General features: G+C 46.7%; 1 protein-coding gene across 2 annotated transcripts in view; it reads left to right on the top strand.

Annotated features, from left to right (window-relative positions):
• The window catches only part of LOC119178679 (venom metalloproteinase antarease-like TtrivMP_A), a 369,468-nt gene that overhangs the window by 320,692 nt on the left and 28,897 nt on the right, over nucleotides 1-19,879 (top strand). For both annotated transcript variants that reach the window (XM_075881864.1, XM_037429911.2), the window contains 2 exons: nucleotides 18,453-18,561; nucleotides 18,639-18,770. In XM_075881864.1, the coding sequence (XP_075737979.1) occupies nucleotides 18,453-18,561; nucleotides 18,639-18,770 (241 nt within the window). The remainder of the gene's footprint in view (nucleotides 1-18,452; nucleotides 18,562-18,638; nucleotides 18,771-19,879) is intronic.

Below are 19,879 nucleotides of genomic sequence, written 5' to 3'. Positions count from 1 at the left end.
GTGAACCCTTGCCGCCAGGAAACACGGAAGTCAACGGAAGAGAGTAGGGGACAGAAAAGATTTAAAGTAAGGAAAAAGACGAAGATGTGAGGTGGAGACAGGAAAAGGCGACTGCCGATTCCCCCTGGGCGGGTCAATCCGGGGGTGCCGTCTACGCGAAGCCGGGGCCAAAGGGGTGTGTTGCCTCTGCCGGGGGGCCTTAAAGGTCCAATCATACAGCGTCGGCTCAACCCCCAGGATCCCCTTTTCCCCGGACACGGCAAAGCCACGCACGGCTAGGCGTGGGAGGGAGCCGAAAACCCCCCGTTAGCTCGGGTCCGTGGTGTCGCTACACGAAAAACGCCTACTTGTGCAGGTGCCCCTGCGGGGCTCTCACCCATGTTATTCACTGTAGCAATGACCAGATTTGCGAGGTAATCGGAGTTGATAGAAGGTATACACTTCGTAATATATACCGACGTTAAAACCATAAGGAGCGCCAACGGCAACATAGGCCAAACAGAGATTAGGCTTCGTCGAAAGGCATCGCGGAAAGTACTATCGATGAAATGGGGCTAAATTGTTCAGTGGCGATGTCACAACTTTTGGTCTTAAAATATCGAGGTAAGGGTCCGAGACTCAAGGGTCATGTGCCAGGTGAGGAACCGAAGATTATCTTGCGTTATGACGATGAATCCGTGATCAAGCCGGTGGAAAAATTGAAGGAGTACTGACATCAAATTCACTCGTGCCAAGATTTTTGCGTCAACGAGTAGCTATAGACTCCGTACCATTGATGCGCGACCTAAAACTCCACTAACAAACGAATAACTATCAATTTTATTGATATATATCACTGGTATACAGCGTTATTAAAAACGGCCGGCAGTGCCGCCATTTTTAGCGCTGGGAGCACTACCAGTGACGCTACCTCGCGGTCACCGGCAGATCGTGCCACAGCTGACCACTTCTCTACAGAAATGACTGACGTCAGCCTCAGCTGCTCTGCAAACATTTTGTCTGCTAGGCGGACACATTGAGTCATGCCTTGTCACCTACCTGCATTACCGTTGTCGCCGTACAAGTTGTCGACTCGGGTTCAGTACGATACTCTGGAGCTTGGAATTCCGGTGATTTACGACGTCGCGAACAATTTTTGCTTCGATCAACCCTTTACAGAACAGTGATTACAAAATGAACGCCGTTCCAGGCAGCACTAAAGATTGATGATTTTGATTTGTGGGGTTTGACGTATCAAAACCGCGATATGATTATCAGAGACGCCGTAGGGAAGGGCTCCGAAAATTTAGACCACCTGGGGATCTCTAACGTGCACCCAAATCTGAACACGCGGGCATACAACATTCCCGCCTCCATCGGAAATGCAGCCGCCACAGCCGGGATTCGATCCCACGACCTGCGGGTCAGCAGCCGAGTACCTTAGTCACTAGACCACCACAGCGGGGCAGCACTGAGGAGGTGCCCGAGTATGCATGCTTCAGCCATGTTCGCTCGTCTGTCTAATTAGCTATATTGGTGTGTTTTGGCCCACACAGCATTCAGGTATACGCAAAGGAGCAATGGAAGATCTCTAGCGGCATTGACCATCAGCGTAGAAATAGAATACGTTCCCTGCTTCCGGGGTACTTCTTTGCGCCTCCAGATGGCCCCACCTATCCAACCTCTCAGAGGTTGCGGTGGCCGTAACCCGGTATTACACGAACGCGAAGAAGTCTACAGATGAACTAAAATTCAATGATACCTGCGTGTTACTTGTTAGCCATGACATCTGTCTATACGCTGTTCCACTTTGATATCTTGTGGTCGTGTTGGCGCGTAACATTTACGTGTCATGAAAAGACATATTCATTGCGCTCTTTCCGCGCTTCGAAAGAGACGACTGCAACTCACTTGCAAATCACAACGGTTCCCCGACATGCTAACCGACAAGCACATGTTGAACCATGCTCTTTTTTGTCGCCGTTGTTTTGAAGATTTATTTATTATTTGACAATACTGCTAACTCCTGGTGGAGTCGCCGCAGAGTGGGGTTACAATAAAAAATGAAGACAATACAAAGCAAAGAACCAACACAATTAGTTAAACAAAACAGGCGCACAATGTGTAATGTACAGGCGCACAATGTAAACAGGCGCACAATGTATAAAGAAAAAACCAAAAACAAAAACAGACACCCATTCAGGCCGAAATATAAGGCGAAAGGCAAGCAATGCATAAGAAAGGAACTCCACACAATCAACCGGCAAGCAATGAATCGAACATTTCCACACTGTTGGCCTCAACGGTGGGTGCATCCAGGGCGTTCCACTCCTCGATCGTTCGCGGAAAAAAAGAATACTTAAAAACATTATTAGCCGTTTGATATGGAGTGATTGAAAAACAATGTCGCATTCTGGTATCATAACCTGTTGAAAAATGCACATAATTGGATATACTGCCGTTGAGATGACCTTTAACTATTTTAAACATAAAACGTAATCGTGCGATTTTATTCCTCGCCGAAGTGTGCTTCAGATTAGCCTTAGCCACTAAGCCTGAGACCGAGACCCTATCGTAGCGATTGAAAATAAATCTTACGGCTTTGTTTTGGACTCTTTCTAGCTTATTAATATTAGATTGTGTAAAGGGGTCCCAAACAATATTAGCGTATTCTAGAATAGGTAAGACAAGTGTTTTAAATGCTATAAGCTTAGTATCACAAGAGGAATGACGAAGGGAGCGTTTTAAGTAATGCAGTTTCGACATTCCTTTGTTAGTGATCTCTGTTATATGATCATTCCAGCGCAGGTCGCTACGAATGTGAAGACCAAGGTACTTGTAGTGCTCGACGCGAGATAGGATGGTACCGTCAATTGTGTAGTCAAATGAGTGTATATGTGTTTTATTTGCGATAGACATGACAACACTTTTCTTAAGATTTACTGACATTTGCCATGTATTGCACCATTGAAAAAGCTGATGAAGTTCCCTGTTCAGTTGCAGTTGATCATTAATAGAGTTAATAACGGAGTAAATTACACAGTCGTCCGCGTACAACCTAATTTTTACATTACAATTGTCAGCAATATCATTGATGTAGAGTAAGAATAATAATGGTCCTAACACCGATCCTTGGGGTACTCCCGAAGAAACCGGAAGCATGGTTGAAGTAGCTTGATTAAACGAGACACACTGTTTTCTAGAAGTTAGGTAAGACTCTATCCAGTTACAAATTGTACTATTCTTTAAGATGTGCGAAACTTTAAGTAGTAGTTTTGGGTGCGACAGTTTATCGAACGCCTTGGTGAAATCCAGAAAAATAGCGTCAATTTGAGTATGATTGTTGATCGCCGAAGCAAAGTCATGAATTACCTCAACTAGTTGTGTGACGGTGGAGAACCCATGCCTGAAACCATGCTGTGCAGGTGATAAAACTGAGTTGGCTTCCAAGAATTTCATAACATGCTTGTAAATTACGTGCTCCAATAGTTTACAGCATGTACAGGTGAGGGCTATTGGTCTGTAATTGGCTATCAGGTGTTTATCGCCTTGCTTATGTAGGGGTTTAACTATCGACGTCTTCCAGTCATCAGGTAAAAGACCAGTGGACAGAGATAAGTTATAAATTAATGTAAGATACTTGGCGCACCATAACGCGTATCGCTTTAAAAACGCATTGGGTATTTCATCTGGACCAGGACTTTTTTTTATATTCAGGTCTAACAATAAATTAAGTACCCCAGATTCTGATACATCTAAATTTTCTATAGGGGGCAGATCACTAAATTTTTTATAAAAAGGGGAGCTTCCATCATCTGTGACAAATACAGATTTGAAGTAATCATTAAATTCACTGGCAATTACAGTAGCATCAGCGGTAGAAGCATTATTTACAATGAAGGTATCACAGTTTGAGATTACCGGTTTTATGAACCTCCAAAAAGAGGCAGGGGACTCTTTTATCATTTTACTCAGCCTAACATTGTAAAAATTATGTTTCTCTTCTCGCATCTTAATTTTAAGTTCTTTAGATACGCTTAAGATTTGATTATGAATATTTGTGTTATGGTGGAGCTTTTTTTTAGCTTTCTTCAAACGCTTAACCTTCCTTTTTAAATGAATAATGTCCCGTGTAATCCAAGGATTGGATACGTTAGTTTTTTTAGTTCTAAGGGGTACAAAAAGTTGTATGCAAGCATGGACCATGTTTCTAAATTTTACCCACAAAGCGTTAACATCACATGTGTGAACACTGCGAAAGAAATCGTCGTAAGATGATTCCAACATTTCCAAAATAGATACATCATCAGCTCTTGCAAAGTTATGAAAACTTATAACCTTAACATGTTTCGTCGCCTTTAAAGAAGGAAACTGTACAAGCACCGCATGATGGTCGGAGATGCCATCAACTACATCACACTCAATAGTTCCCGGAATGTTGCTTCGAACAAAAACGAGATCCAGAATGGATTTAGACTCACCGTGAACACGTGTACAATCCTTAACTATTTGTCTTAGATCAAAGCGAAACGCAATGTCGATAAGTTCTTCACCACACACTATATCATTATTAGTAGCTGAAAATGTATTCCAGTCGATTCCCGGCAAATTAAAATCACCGCAAAGAATGAGCTTTGTGTTTTGCGATATAAGGGAAGCTATAAATGCTTTCAGCTCTTCCAGGACTTTTACATCTTCGCCGGGTGGTCTGTAAACTACTCCAATTACTAGGCATTCGTTTTCAAAAAACAATTTGCAGAACATAGCTTCAGCTCCAGGTGGCTCGGACAAGCGTACTACTTTTAAGCCTTTTCGAAACAGAAGTGCCACTCCCCCACCCCTGAAATTCCTATCTCTCCTATGAGCGCAAAACTGAGGGGGCGTGAATTCGCTATCGAAGACACCGTTGTGAAGCCATGTTTCGGTTAAGGCGATTACGTCAGGATCGTGAATTGAAGTTAAGTGCTCTAAATCGAGGCCCTTGCGCACAATACTTCGACAGTTTGCGTTGAGCAGTTTCAACGAAAAGGGAGGGTGCTGGGGTCATTGTTTTGCGTTTCTAGAAACTGCAACCTTATCGTTAGATGCTTCATCCCAGGTATACAGACACCTTGTCGTAGGAAAGTTTAACCCGATCCCCGCGTTCTCTGTGTACACTGGTACAATCCCACAACCTTTTTCTTATGTTCCGTACTTTTTCTGAGTAATCTTCGGTCACATACATACCAGAATTTTTTAGTTTGCCACAGTTCTTTAGAATTGATTGTTTTTCTCTATAATCAAGTAATTTAATAACGATTGGTCTCGTTTTGTTTGGGCGTTTTGATCCAATCCGGTGACATCTTTCCATACCATTTATAGAAAGCTGAAGCTTTTCTTGAAAAAAATCCCTAGAAACACATTCACACAGAGATGACAATGTTTCATCTGCAGGTTCACGAAAACCGTGAATAATAATGTTATTGCGCCTGCTGCGATTTTCGAGATCGTCAACTTTATCAGCAATAGAGGCAATGCTTTTATCTATGCTCTGCATGTGGGATTTCATAGAAGCAAATTGCTCCTGAGCATTGGCAATCGGTATGACCGATGCCTCCAAGGAATCTAGCCTGTCTTTGAGCTGAACTAAGGTGTCCTGTAAAGAAGTCTGCGCCGTGCTATAATCGTTCATACGGCGAATTATTTCCTTTTGGCCTTCAAGAACGTGAAGTAGTAATTCATGATCACTTTCAGAGTCTACTTTTGAGCTGCGCAGTTGGCGTGATACCTTATCATCATTAGGCCCTGGGTTTTGCTCAACGTCACCGCACAGTAATAGCACATCAAAAAAGAAAGAACTTAACGAACATAGTAGACTACAAAATGCACATTTTCGCTTCTGTGGGCAAGGCAGCAGGACAAGAAAAGGATCATTGCTTCGAAAACATTTAGCACCGCTAAGGTAACTGACCTGCACAAGGAAAAAGACGTGCTTGTTCAGCATAGTTGCAGGCACGCTGCCGCCTCGCCCACTGAAGATGCGCAGGGGTGGCGGCGAGTATATAAGTCCTGGGCCGGATGACGTCACGTGAAAGGAGGTGAAGGCATGGCTCGCAAGTGCACACGAGGCGCCTGGTTGTTCGATGAAACTGCAGTAGTTCATGAATGTTGAATTTCCGTGTACTTCGCCAGATAGGGCACGAGAAACGTCGGCTGGGCAGAAATCCTGATCGGATGCCGGCATAGGGCTGGACGAAATGGCGACCAGCATCTGCACAAGGAAAAAGACGTGCTTGTTCAGCATAGTTGCAGGCACGCTGCCGCCTCGCCCACTGAAGATGCGCAGGGGTGGCGGCGAGTATATAAGTCCTGGGCCGGATGACGTCACGTGAAAGGAGGTGAAGGCATGGCTCGCAAGTGCACACGAGGCGCCTGGTTGTTCGATGAAACTGCAGTAGTTCATGAATGTTGAATTTCCGTGTACTTCGCCAGATAGGGCACGAGAAACGTCGGCTGGGCAGAAATCCTGATCGGATGCCGGCATAGGGCTGGACGAAATGGCGACCAGCATCTGCACAAGGAAAAAGACGTGCTTGTTCAGCATAGTTGCAGGCACGCTGCCGCCTCGCCCACTGAAGATGCGCAGGGGTGGCGGCGAGTATATAAGTCCTGGGCCGGATGACGTCACGTGAAAGGAGGTGAAGGCATGGCTCGCAAGTGCACACGAGGCGCCTGGTTGTTCGATGAAACTGCAGTAGTTCATGAATGTTGAATTTCCGTGTACTTCGCCAGATAGGGCACGAGAAACGTCGGCTGGGCAGAAATCCTGATCGGATGCCGGCATAGGGCTGGACGAAATGGCGACCAGCATCTGCACAAGGAAAAAGACGTGCTTGTTCAGCATAGTTGCAGGCACGCTGCCGCCTCGCCCACTCATGGTTTGCATCTTGGTTTGGGTTGCATCTTGGATGGTTTGCATCTTGATTATTTCACGAACTCATTCAAAGTGGTGCGACAAATATCAGACGTGATGAGCGAATGTGTTTCCAGGCTTCGGCGCCCCATGGCGACACAATAAGAACACACGGATTGTAGACGTCATCGCTACTAGCGCATCGTCACTCAGGAAGGTATGTGTGGAATGTATTACACCGAACCCGTAGCACTAGTGTCATTATTGCAGGGCACTTCATTTTCAAGAAATTCTCGTTCGCCGTTTCCTGTCAAAATAAAATAACTTCCGTGCGATGTATTCAATTGAAATTTGCTCAACGCGACCTACGCACACTGAGAAATCACAGGAAGGGCTCATCTCGATTTTGAAATTTGATGTTGGTGCTTCATTAAAGTTTAAAGCTTCCGCATCGAAGCTGGAGGTGACAAACTCACTGTCATTCAGGGTTTTCAAAAAAAACTGATGAAGTCCTCAGAATACTAAAGTGAATCAATAAAAGTTTATCCAATCCACCAACCGACAAAGGTACCTTGGTGAGAACAGCGCCCAAAAGCTACAACAAACCTTCGCCCTCTGTCACTTCACTAACGTAACAGGTCTCTCCAATGGTCGCAGGCTGAGCTGAACAAGCTCAACACTATTACCAGGAAGGTATTCAATGCTAAGGCTGCCATAGGTATACCCAAACGTGCGTCTAACGAGAAACTCATAAGCCGTGGCGTGCACAATACCATAAAAGAGATGGCCAAAGCGCAACAGCTGGTGCAATAGCAAAGACTAACGAAGAAACGGGCGGATGGGCTGGTACTCAGATCGATTGGGTCAGTTCCCAATATATCACAGAACCTGCACATATACGAGGTTGAACTGAGCTTAGAAGTGTGATCAGAGCCACTCCCCTGCCAAAAAAACATGCATTCTGAACATAATGTTAGCACGCGAAGAGCGAGAGCGAAAGCCCTATTGAAAGAAATTGAACAGGTAGGACAATGTGTGGCCCTCGCAGACGCATCCTGTTTAAAAGCAAGGAGGCCTACACGGCTGTTGTGGTTGACAGCGAAAGATAGGTACGATATGCCCTTACTGTACTCACTAAGTGCTCCACGTTGGTGGATCAAGCTGCGATTGTTTCCGCTATCTGGAACAGAAAATGGTCATGCATATTTATAGTGACTCCAAAGTATCGATTACGAGCTTTGACAAGGACGATTTCGCTGGGACTATGATTAAACTTATGAACAAAGTCATTGCTCTCGATACTTGAATTCGATAGTAAATTTCGTGCACATATGGTAAAAGTACACGAGACTCAAGTCAACCTCGACGAGGTGACGAATGACCTGGAGCGAGGACTCGATTATCTCCGGTCAGACCTCAGCCAATGCCCACTAGCATTCATGGAGATCATAAATATCAATTAATCACAAACAACGACATTTCAAAAAACATTACTTGGGGCGTAGTAAATTACCACAGCCACACCTAAAGTTCAACAGAGCTCAGGCAGTTACGCTACATTTACTGCAAATCGGAACTTACCCCACTGCATATTTTCTAAATAAAATTCACTCTGAAATTGAAATTCAAGACGAGTAATCAGACACATGCTATATGGCTATCTGTCATTCAATCAGACACACACTGTCGGGCTATCCCTGGTTATGCCACAAGCATGGTCCTCGTTCGGGAGCGCTTGTTCCCACGAGAACCAACGCAGTTTTGGCGAACTCTCCCACCTCCCAGCGCCACCTTTCACGCAGACGGCGGCAAGCCACCGTGCAGTTCCGGGCAAAGCGTCGCCTCCTCCGCCGGGCATGGTGCCGTTCTGAGGAAAGCTTCACCTTCTCCGCCAGGTTCCTGGGGAATGGTCTCGTAGAGGAGGCCAAAACCCTATTTAAGGCAGTGGCGGCCCCATGTTTAAGGGATTTTGCCCGAGCCGACATCGTCGTGCTGGCTGGCTCTGTACAAACGACAACCTGCGATAGTAAACGCTCCTTCTTGTTGCTGTTTTCAAAACTGATTGCCTCCCTATTCCACCGCCGGGCGAAAGCTTCAGTGAAGTCCGTTCGACTGCTCGCCACTCTCGGCTACCGCTACCATTGCGACAAACAGGGAATCCGAACAGTGATGGCAGCGGTTAGATGCCATCAAACCCGACTTTATAACAGTGGTGGCAGCGGTGGAATACGCTACCGCTGTCCTCAACGTTTTGCTGCTCTGGGGCCCGCTACCTCGATCTCAACGACTGAAAAGTTGGATCGGATCCCTGGAAGGCCGAGGACGACCACCGTGATATCGTTTCGCTGCCCTGCAACCCGCTACCCCGACTTCAACGGCTGGAAAGTTGGAGCTGATTCTTGCAGGCCCGAAGACACCCACGACACTGTTCGACGGCAGCCACGCTTTGGGCCATCGTCGTCTACTTTGGTTGGGTGAGTGCCCAACGCTCACTGTTCATTTCGCCAGACCTCTCTAGCACAGGCAAATGGTAGCAGAGTGTTTTGTGTTGGCTATAGTTCAATATTCACCTACTTTAAACCACGAGATTAGCTTTAGAGTGCGGTTTATATCCATAGTAGAGCTTCACGAGGGACGAGATCGCGATGGAGCAGTACCTTGTGCAGGACCTCCTTGAAATTTGTGGAGCCATTGGGATTTCCGCCGGGTCCGCTAAAACAAGGGAAGCAATACTCGTGGTGATGCGGGCAGAGAATGTGATGGCCGAGGAAGCTGACGAGTTTTGGGAGCTCATTTGTGAGCAAAAGTATAAGGCCGAGAAAAGCCGTGAAGACTCGAAGCTCAAAGGCACGTACAATAGAAGGCTGTGGAGAGTCGAAAAAAGGAGAGAGCATGCTCTCAGAATGAAAGAGCTTTGTCGTAAAATTGAAGCCATTAAGTGGCAGCGAGCACAATACCGACTCGAACTCTTCAGAATAAACGATAACATCGTGTCTTTTCTCAATTATTTCGAAAAGGTCTGCGACGATGTTAGTGTTGGGCGAGACTTATGGTCGGAGAAGCTTGCCACGTTGCTTCAGTGCAAAGTCGCAAGCATTTTGGAGCGCTTATTTGCCTAGGAGGCGCACGACTTTGATAGGGGTAAAGAGACTTCGTTCCGCCACTTTGCTGTCCTGAGTCGTGCCGACTGCGAAAGTCGAGAGTACAAGTACAGCACTGAAGCGCGCAGCAAAGCGCTAGAAATTGAGGCCCATCGCTAAGCGCAGGACGCCAACGTGCGTCAGAGAGAGTGAGATGAGATGCGGCGTAAGGCGATGGAGGTGGAAGCGCGCGAAAATGAGACTCGCCGAAGAGCAGTAGAAGTAGAAGCGCGTCGAGAAGCGCGTAAAGATAAGGCATGACAAAAAGCTGTGGAAGCTGGGGCCCGTCGCAAAACACAAGCCGCTGAAGTGCGTCAGAGAGAGCGAAACGCTGAGAACAGTCGCGAGGTGCCTGACATTGAGGCCCGTCACAAGGTACAAGACGCTGAAGTGAGTCGGACAAAGCCACACGCTTAGGTGCATCACAAGAATTTAGGGGACGAGGCCCATCGCGTAGCTAAAGACGCCGAGGTGCATCATAAAGCGCTAGAGCCGGAGCCGCTTCGCAGCACACTTGAGCAGGATAAATCGCGTCAACGAGAGCAGGAGGCCGACTTCGAAGACTAGAGAACAAGGGCTATCCACGACAGCGATAGACCCCCACAGACCGAAAGCTCTTTCGGCGTGCTTGTTGGCTTGGAAGGCATCGGGAATCCCGTACTGTCACAAGCAGAGACATCTCGCAAGGGGCCCGAAGAAAGGCTAGCTAACCAGTCTATAGTTTTGTCAGTGCCTGTCAAAGGCAGCGCACTTAAAATTGGCTGTGTCGAAGCAGCCGGCATTCCTAACCATTCCGTCAAAATGAGCCATCGGCGAAAGCGTAACACAGAAAAGACGACAGGTGCCAAGTGCGCTAAAGCCACTGTTAATTGCCATGACGTCTTCATTCGAGACGCCAGGTTCAAGGCTAGGTGTATGGAGGGGTCCTCTATAAAATATTTGAAGTGAAGATCGTCGCGGTGTTTGATATTGGACAGGAAGCGTGTTGAGAAAAACTGACTTTCAGGAAAATTCTGACACCGATATCTGTGCCTGGTCTCATCTTTTTTCATTGGTGCGTACAGGCAACCACGACAAGAAGCATCGCTTACGCCTGAGTTGTCACACAGGCTGTTGTTCCCCGCCGTGGCAAAATGGTCACGGTTCAATCAGGCGGGGTAAAGAACCTATGGATTGAACCGCCGCGTTGCCGGTACTCATGATCGGAGCACCGGCAGCCCCTTTGTTCGAGTAAAGGCTGGTGCACACCGGCGACTAGCCGCGGTCGCGCGACCATTCGCGACTGGCGACCAAAAAGCGACTGATGTTCACACCGAAAGAGGCTGCATGCGAGCGACCGGAAGTCGCAAAACCGGAGAGTCACGTCCGGATCTCGTTATGAGCGAGAACTCCTGAGACCGGCGCGATTAGCTGATCGCCGCCAGCTAAGTCCGTTCTCGCAGAGCGTTCCCAACAGCGTCAAGTTCGATTCAAGCGAAGAACAAGACAATTTCATGGTGCTGATGCACTGTGCCATGGTGTCAGCGCTGGCATCACAGATGCCTCCAAAGAAAAAAAAAAGCCGGTAGTGGATGTGACCATCCTTTCGATCGCGGGAGTTGACCGGCCATGCAAGCCGCCTGCCTTCAGAGTTGCGCTGACACGACGAGGAGTATTTCCGAGAGTCGTACTTATTCAGAAACCATCCTTAAATTTCCCTTGACTTGCCACAGCCTACAATGCAGCACAAATGCGTCTCGAACGTGGAGTCTTAAGTCGTTGCCAAGGCATGAAGTACAAACGCCTTCCAAACACGCTGCGTTGAATGCGCTGACAAGTCAAGTTCAAGACAAAAAAAAAGTTTCCGAATACGGGGAAAAGACAGTGCACAATTTCTTTTCTCTTTACTTTGACGGTGTTTAGCTTCTTGCGAATGCCACCACGTAAATTCGACAATTTGCTCGAGTTGCTGCGGCCCGCCATCTCCAAGCCAAGTATTCCGTGGTGGCCATGGTGCCACAGACCTAGAGGAACGCACTCGTTTGTATCTGGCGGCAGGAAGCCAGCGCAATGAAAAAAATTGAGCATCACTGATTGGTTAAGCAGCTTTGCGACTGCAGTCACGCGACTGAAAAATCGGTCAAGAAGCGACTGGCCAACGCAGTCGCTTTGCGACCGTTTGCGACCGTTCGCGACTGGTTGCGACCAGTCGCAAATGGTCGCGCGACCACTGCTAGTCACCGGTGTGCACCAGCCTTTAAGCGGCTTTACGTCAGAAGTTGCTGCTACCGAGTTCCGGAAGCAGCTTTGTTCACTGTGCCTTTGTCAAGGCCAGATCCCTCGAAAGCTGTGGAGTACGTGACTTCTCAGAGTTCATCTGAGAGGAGCCCAATCTTACCATTACTAAGAATGGCTATTGTATTCAGTTTTGAAAATTACTTTTCTAGTCTTGTCGTCAGCGGTTGAGCAAGGAATGTGTCTGAATGTTTGCAAGTTTTACATTCGTTCTCATCGAAGAAGCTCACATTGCAATGCTTGTTTGATTAATTTTGTTTTCATATTTCGAAAGGTAACAGTTAGTGTGTTTTATTTTAACAGAGAAGGCTGAGTAAAAGCCCCTGTTTAAATTACTTTTTGTGTTTGGCATTACGTGCTATTATGCGTGTTGGTGTAAGTCAACTTTACTCTTTCTTTTGTGCAACGCGCGCAAGTTTGGTTTTCAGTGTTATTTTCTTACTTTTTCAAGCATATTTTCTCTTGTTTTTATGGTCGTTGGCGGTGTGCATTGAAGTGAGAACTTGTAAAAGGACGAACTTTGTTAACTTAGACAATCTGACGCTTGCAGGCGACGCCAATGTGGGCGAAGAAGCAGTGCTTGATATTCTAAATTGTAGTTTCGGGGCCAGTTTGAGTTAACCTCATCAGCTTCGATCGTCCCCAATCTGCCTAACTCAAAATCGAGAATCACTCACGAAAAAAAAGATTTATTTGGTTAAGCAGTGTCATGTACTAACATTAAGTAAATGTGTGTCGGCATTATGTTTTCCTCCTGAGATCCGACAATGTTTACTAGCTCACCCATATCTCGAGAAAATATTTTCGTTTCTGCTGGTCTGGCGATTTGGTCAGCATTTGGAGGGCGCTTGCTTTGGCCAGAGTGGTTTGGCTTTGTGCTTGACTCCGTCGTTCAAGTGATCTCTGCAGGGCTCTGAAAGTCACCACGGGCGGAGAGAGCAGACCACCCCGGATGCATTGCTGTTGGCGGGGGAGCAGTTATGCCACAAGTATGGTCCTCGTTCGGGAGCGCTTGTTTCCACGAGAACTAACGCAGTTTTGGCAAACTCTCCCCCCTCCAAGCGCCACTTTCCACGCAGACGGCGGCAAGCAACCGTGCAGTTCTGGGAAAAGTGTCGCCTCCTCCGCCGAGCCACGGCGCCGTTCCGGGGAAGCTTCCCCTCCTCCGCCAAGCACCGCGGGACTGGTCTCGTAGAGGAGACCAAAACGTTATTTAAGAACGTGCCGGTCCAACACCACCTAGATAAGTTCAGGCAGGCCTCTTCACTGCCGCCGTGACGTCACGCACCTGGCCCGTCGACGCGCGCGCGCGCGAGCCGCTGCGGCGCGGACGCTTCCCGCGCGGCGGCCACTACAGATGAGTAAAACATTAATTTCTGCATTGCCGCGATATAGGCATAGAATATAAAATTTCTGAACGAACGTTATTTCACATCAAGATGAAATAGTGCTGTTCCGCTCCATCTTGGCGGACGTAACTGCTTCAGATTGCACTTAAAAGAAACGTACACAAGTCCCGGGCACCTGGCAAAATATTTATTACAATGTAAGTACCATGTATCACAAGGAACATACGAACTTCCAGCTTTTAGCAGTCATATTGACATCTATGACTACATTGTGCAACACAAAAACCGAAACTGACAATATTAAGCAAAAAAAACAAGGCGCTAGATTATTCGTTATAATGTTTCAAAATTTATCACAGTGAAAAACTTTTAGCATCTGGTACAGTCATATTCACAGCCATAATCACATTATGGGGCAAACAGAAAAACACAACTGCTCTTAGAACGAAAGAAACTAGCTACTGGAGTATTTATTACAATGTATAAAGTGTATCACAAGGAACAAACATTTAGCATTTGGAACAGTCATATTCAAAGCCATATTCACATTGTGGGACAAAAAGAAAATACGAACCGGCCAGCTTAAAAAAACTAGCCATTAGTAAAGCTTGCTTCATATTTTAGCGAAGGGGCCACTAGCAAAGTTTACTGTAGGGTTAGCAACTTTCTTTGCTTTGTACAGGCTTTTTCTTTCATGACACTGTCATTCCTGCAAGCGACATAGTTTTTTAGAAGCGTGTTGACAGCTGGTTTTAGAATGTTCTTGAGTACGGTATCTGGATGGTGGCCACTTGCACACATGTCCAACTCCTCGCCGTCGCTTAGTAGGAACTGCATGATGCTCAAGAGGACCATCCTTTGGTTGGCTTCTGCATGAAACCGCTGCTCCTGTTCCTTACTGACAAGGTGCTCTAATACTATCTTAGTGCCAAGAACAACATTAACAACAAAAGGCTGCGGAAACTTCAAGCCGCCTCTGCTCATGCTGTCAATGAGTACGTGCTCACTTTGCTGCAGTTCTCGGTCAGTGATCATGAGCTGTGACTGACAATCCTCACATGGCTGACGTTTAATTGCAGCATGCGCACAATAGCCTGCAATGTATGCCAACGCAGGCACGTCAGTTTGTGATGCCTTCAGGTCACTTTGGGTGAGTTTGATGGCATACTTTGCTATTAGCATCTCGGCATCAAGCTCCTGTTCCTTAGGTGCCAATGACAGCGGCATGTCTTCCAGCTTTAAAGTGTCCTGCAAGCGAATCTTTGTCTCCGCTTCGAATACTTCTGTGATTGACACATTGTAGTGAGATCCACACATTTGACGGTACTTCCCGAACCTGGCCTCAAGGCAATCTGTTTGAAACTTCCCCAAAAGGACGTACCTAAAGCCCAGCTCATCAAGGCAATACCGTGACAGCTCAATCAATGAATACGTGCTTAGACGGAGAGCAAAGTGGGTCTCTTTTGTCAAACCTCCAGCCGTGGTTCCCCTCCGGCTCCACCTGTCAAGCCAGGTAATGAACTGATCAAGGTACTGAACTTGCAAACAAGACATATCCTTCACAGGCTGCTGATAAACATCACGTAGTCTGTGCCCCTTTTCTGGAGTCTTAACATTTACAATGCTCCACCACCTGACAATCAAATCAATAAAGTAGGCCGTTTCCTGCAGTGCAGCCAAATGCAATTTCTGCGCTTCAAGTGACAAAGTTGATGACACAAAGCTGTTAAAAACTTTCAACACCAATTTCACATTTTGACGCTCTAGGTGGCTTGGATAATGTGCTTTATAGCTCAGACCATAGGCAACCTTTGCAAGCTTGCTTTGTTCACTCTGGTACAGCTTCCTCAAAAAAGCAAACGAAGCTTTTTGGTCCTCACCACTTCCACAGCTTTCAAAAGGAGGATACAAAAACGACTTGTCATCATCCTTCTGATTGAGCCAATTGTTGCGTATACACTTGAGCAAGTGAACAGTGTCCACAACATGAAACAATGGCTGCTGCGGGTTGGCAGGATGAGGAAAATCAAGCCCTGGCTCATTTTTCTCGCTAAACAGAGACATCATTTTCCTGTTTATGGCATTGTTATCTGTTACGACCGCAACAACATGCAGACCAGCACTTTCATGCCTCAAGATTAGTGTCTTTAGAACATCATGCAGCTCCGTTGCTGTGATACGAGTTACCGGAAGGATATGAGCAACATCTTTATAAGATGAAAGCAAAGACTGTACCATGAACACGTGCGCTGTCTTTGCTGGTTCCGCACAATGCGCAGCAAACCCTGTTAGGCAGCCACCTTAATATTCAAAAAACTGTTGCAGGTGTATTTCATCAAGCATGACAGTCACATTTTTTTCATGAGGCTTCAGAATGGTTGCTCTGCGCTTAATGTACCTCAGAAAACCTTCTTCGCACTGCTCTTTCGATGGGCTCACATCATGTGCAGCACAAACTCGCTTGATGGTAGTGTCATGCGGCAAGACAAGCTTGTTGCTGTGGCGAAAAAACTTGCAAGCATGTGGAGAAATTGTGTGCAATATACTGCTAAAAACTAAAAGCTCTGCAGAATACCGCACGCCATTACTCTTCTTTGTCAGCAGCTTGCACTGCTCCTTCAGGAAGATTAGTGCGTCAGCCCTCTCATCATCATGCAGCTCATCATCACAAATGTCATCCAGCAAGGATAAAACAAGCCTAAGCACTCCTCCCACCTTGTCCTCCTGTTGACGGGCCTTCTTTTCACAATATCGCTCCACGCTGTCTAGAAGGTTGTCCAGCACACGGACATCACGGACTTCGTCAGGAATGCACACATCATCCGACACCAACGGAGCGCACTTAAAATACACGGAAACGGACAGATCCTCTGTAACCACCACAGATACAAGCATCTCCGGAGTTTGCAACGCCGGTTCGATGTGGGCGACGATGAGGCACGTCTCGCAGGCTGTTGTACACCAAAACTTCTTATTTGGACACTCGTTAACCCGAGAAATCAGTTCATCCAGATTACAAAGTTTGTACTGTGTTTCTTCTTTTTCAAACGCTGCTTGGGACTCGTGTATGGCTTTCTGGAGTAGCTCATTTTCAGCCCGCTTCCTTTTCAGTTCAGGCTCTTCTCGCGACGTGCGCGAATCGGAGATATACGAAGGGCAGTCTGGAAAAATGGCTGGGAAGGCGTCTGGAGTCAGCCGTGTCAACTTCATAGGAGCTTCAATGGTTCGTCCATCGCAGTCCGTATACGTTGACGTTGTGCGCAGGTGTTCCGACTTGAAGTGACGCTCGCAAACCTGTGCGTGACCGGAACAAAAAAAAACACCAATTAGAATCTCCTGGGATAATTACGAGAAATCTCGTTAATTCTGAAGGGGTACGCTCGATGCAGCTTACCTTGGGGTCCTTCAACAGCCTCACGTCGACGTCGCTCCGTCGCACAGCCCGCTGCCATTCCGCTCTTCGCTTAGCGTCTCTCGGAAAAGAAAACAAGCGGACTTGCGGACCATTGTCATAGTTCCCTCGACAGTTGGGTACACAACACCGCCCCATGTCTCAGGATACATTCGTCAACAAAATAAATTCGGCGGAAGCGGTGACTGCAACATGGAACAGCGCGCACGGCGTGGCCGCGTGGTCTCGTTCAACGACAGAGTGAAATAATTGTCACGGCTGCCGCCACCTGTCGGAGACTCGGACAACTTACGGCTCTGCCGCAAAGCTACGGGCTACCACGGTGCTCGCTCTCTCGAGAGAGGTCGCCCTCCTCCTTGCCTGTCAACATGCCCGGACACGCCGAAACGCTGCTGGTACGGCGTGAGCTAGGTGGTGTTGGCGTGAGAGGCTCGGGCAAAGTTGAATGACGTCACACGAAGGCGCGCCGGAGTGAAGAGGCCTGAACTTATCTAGGTGGTGTTGGCCGGTCCCATGTTTAGGGGATTTTTCACCAGTCGACGTCGTCGCGCTGGCCGGCTCTGTACAAACGACAACCTGCTATAGTAAACGCTTCTTCTTGTTTCTGTTTTCAAAACTAATTGCCTCCCTATTCCGCCTCCAGGCGAAAGCTTCAGTGAAGTATGTTCGACTGCTCGCCGCTCTCGGCTACCCCTACCATTGCAACAAACAGGAAATCCTAAAGTGGTGGCATGCCATCAAACCCACAATTATAACACCCTTCATTCTCTCTGACCCCGAAGAACAGTGGCTTTATTGGCAGAAGTGGGTGCCTGGAGTGTCTAATTAAGACCAGCTGCGGGCAGTAGAAAAGGTCTACGATGACGCCATAAGGCCCGGCCTGATGGTGCCGGCGTGGATGTGGCTCGCCTCGGCTTTAAAAGGCTGAGCTTCAGGGCACTAAAAAAGTTTTGTGAATGAGTGAACGAATAAGAAGTTACACTAAAAAAACTCAACATCTACAGCTGTGATGTCAACCAGGGCCTTTAGAGTGGGAAGGAGGCATTGAACCCCTGCACTACTTTGTCTGAGCCGCCCCCCAACTCCTGAATAAAAAAGATTGCAGACTATACCGGCCACATGCCACAAGCGGAATGACCGTGTTTGGGTTTCGCTTTATGTGCATTGGTGCAGCGGCTGCAGATAAGAACATTCCCCTTTCCTAGCAGACTATAGCGGTAGCTTCTAAAATAGTCGGGGGCTCTGTGGGTGAGCACGTTTGCGTGCGTGTTTGTGATGTCACCTGATTAAATCTGATGTCCCGTGACGGATGCATCTACACTATCTTATTAGCCCCGAAAGTGAAGATCTTCTGGTGAATAGCTGATGCTGTATTGTGACGCAATTTTATTTTCATATATTTTCAGGGCGCGCAAAACTGGGCACAGTCTGCACGCACCTGGGATTAAGCGAGGGCGAAGACAAACCTTACGGGTACCTTGGTGTTAACACAATTGCCCACGAACTTGGCCACACGTAAGTATAACTTAAAGCAACAAGCACGTTTTATGTGAGTTGTGTTTTAGCCCTGTCATGCTTCTCTTTTTTTGCAGGTTAGGGGCTGAGCATGACGAAACCCCCGAGTGCCCCTGGAAAGAGGGATACCTGATGAGTTACGAGGATGGAGGATTAAAAAAATTCCGGCTTTCGCAGTGCAGCGAGAGAAGCATAAGGCAATATGTGAGGTCAGCAGAGCTGTGTGAATACTTTTCGCAATCAGTGGCCACGTTTGCGTGACTAACGTAGTCGAAACATGAAAAGTATCTGCTCGCATAAAACGAGTTTGGGGAGTCTCCGTGAATATTATCATCACTGCTAATTTTAGCCATAAAGGTAAAAAAAATTTTAAAGGGTTCTCTTATATTGAAGCACTGCTCGGAGATCCTGGGAAAGTATCAACTTCCTTATGGAGCGGTGCTTAGCTGATAGTTCAATGATTTACTTCTGAAGGACAAAAAATATTTTTGATCAGGTTTCCTAAAAGATGGACACGTTGTGTAGGTACAATGCACGCGATAGAATAACAAGAAAAGTGTTTTTCACTGTGATAAGGTAAGGAAACGTACCTTAGAGAGTTCCCCTTAACTATGAACAGGAAAGAAAACAGAAGGAATGCTCTGAAAGGGCACAGAAAACGTCAGTACTTTTTTAAACATTTCAAAGATGCTGTGACAGTGACTTTTATCAGAACACATAGACCAGAAGGATAGAAAGATGAATGCTACGAGTGTCCACTTCTTAACGGGGCGGTGGCATGCATGCAAGCTGGCCCAAAAGAAAAAAAACTAAAAGAAAACTTTTTATGCTGGCAATTGCCTTATGCACTTCTATTAACTCGATTCTATTTTTCACGGTTCGTCTCTATGCCGCTTCAGGCAGAAGGGCCTGATTTTTCCCTCTATTTATGTTCTTAATCCCTACCTATCTGCCAGCGGTACTTTAACCGTCTCTTACTTGCTTCTATCTTGGACTTGTTAAGCTTTCTGTGGTTGTCTTTAGTTGTATTATATCTTAGTTAGCCTTTACCTTGTTATTTAAATTAGTTAGGTTTTACCTTATTGAAATCACGAAGAATTTTAAATACGAAATTAATATGGTACTCTTTGAGTAGTTATAATGAAATTACACGCGACATCAAAGGCATTCCTGCGGCAGTATCCCAAGCCTGAGCCACCAAAGCTTCAAAAAATTTTCCACCTGTAAGGTTGTGCCTATTTTTTAAAGAGGAGTAATGACAAGTTGAGTTCTAATAGAAAAATACTTTGAACATGAGAAAAAGTGTTGTGCAATAATT

Source organism: Rhipicephalus microplus, chromosome 1, assembly GCF_043290135.1.
Source record: "Rhipicephalus microplus isolate Deutch F79 chromosome 1, USDA_Rmic, whole genome shotgun sequence".
NCBI classification, from domain to species: Eukaryota; Metazoa; Arthropoda; class Arachnida; order Ixodida; family Ixodidae; genus Rhipicephalus; species Rhipicephalus microplus.
The sequence above is the reverse complement of the archived record's forward strand: the minus strand, read 5'-3'. Positions and strand labels throughout refer to the sequence as shown.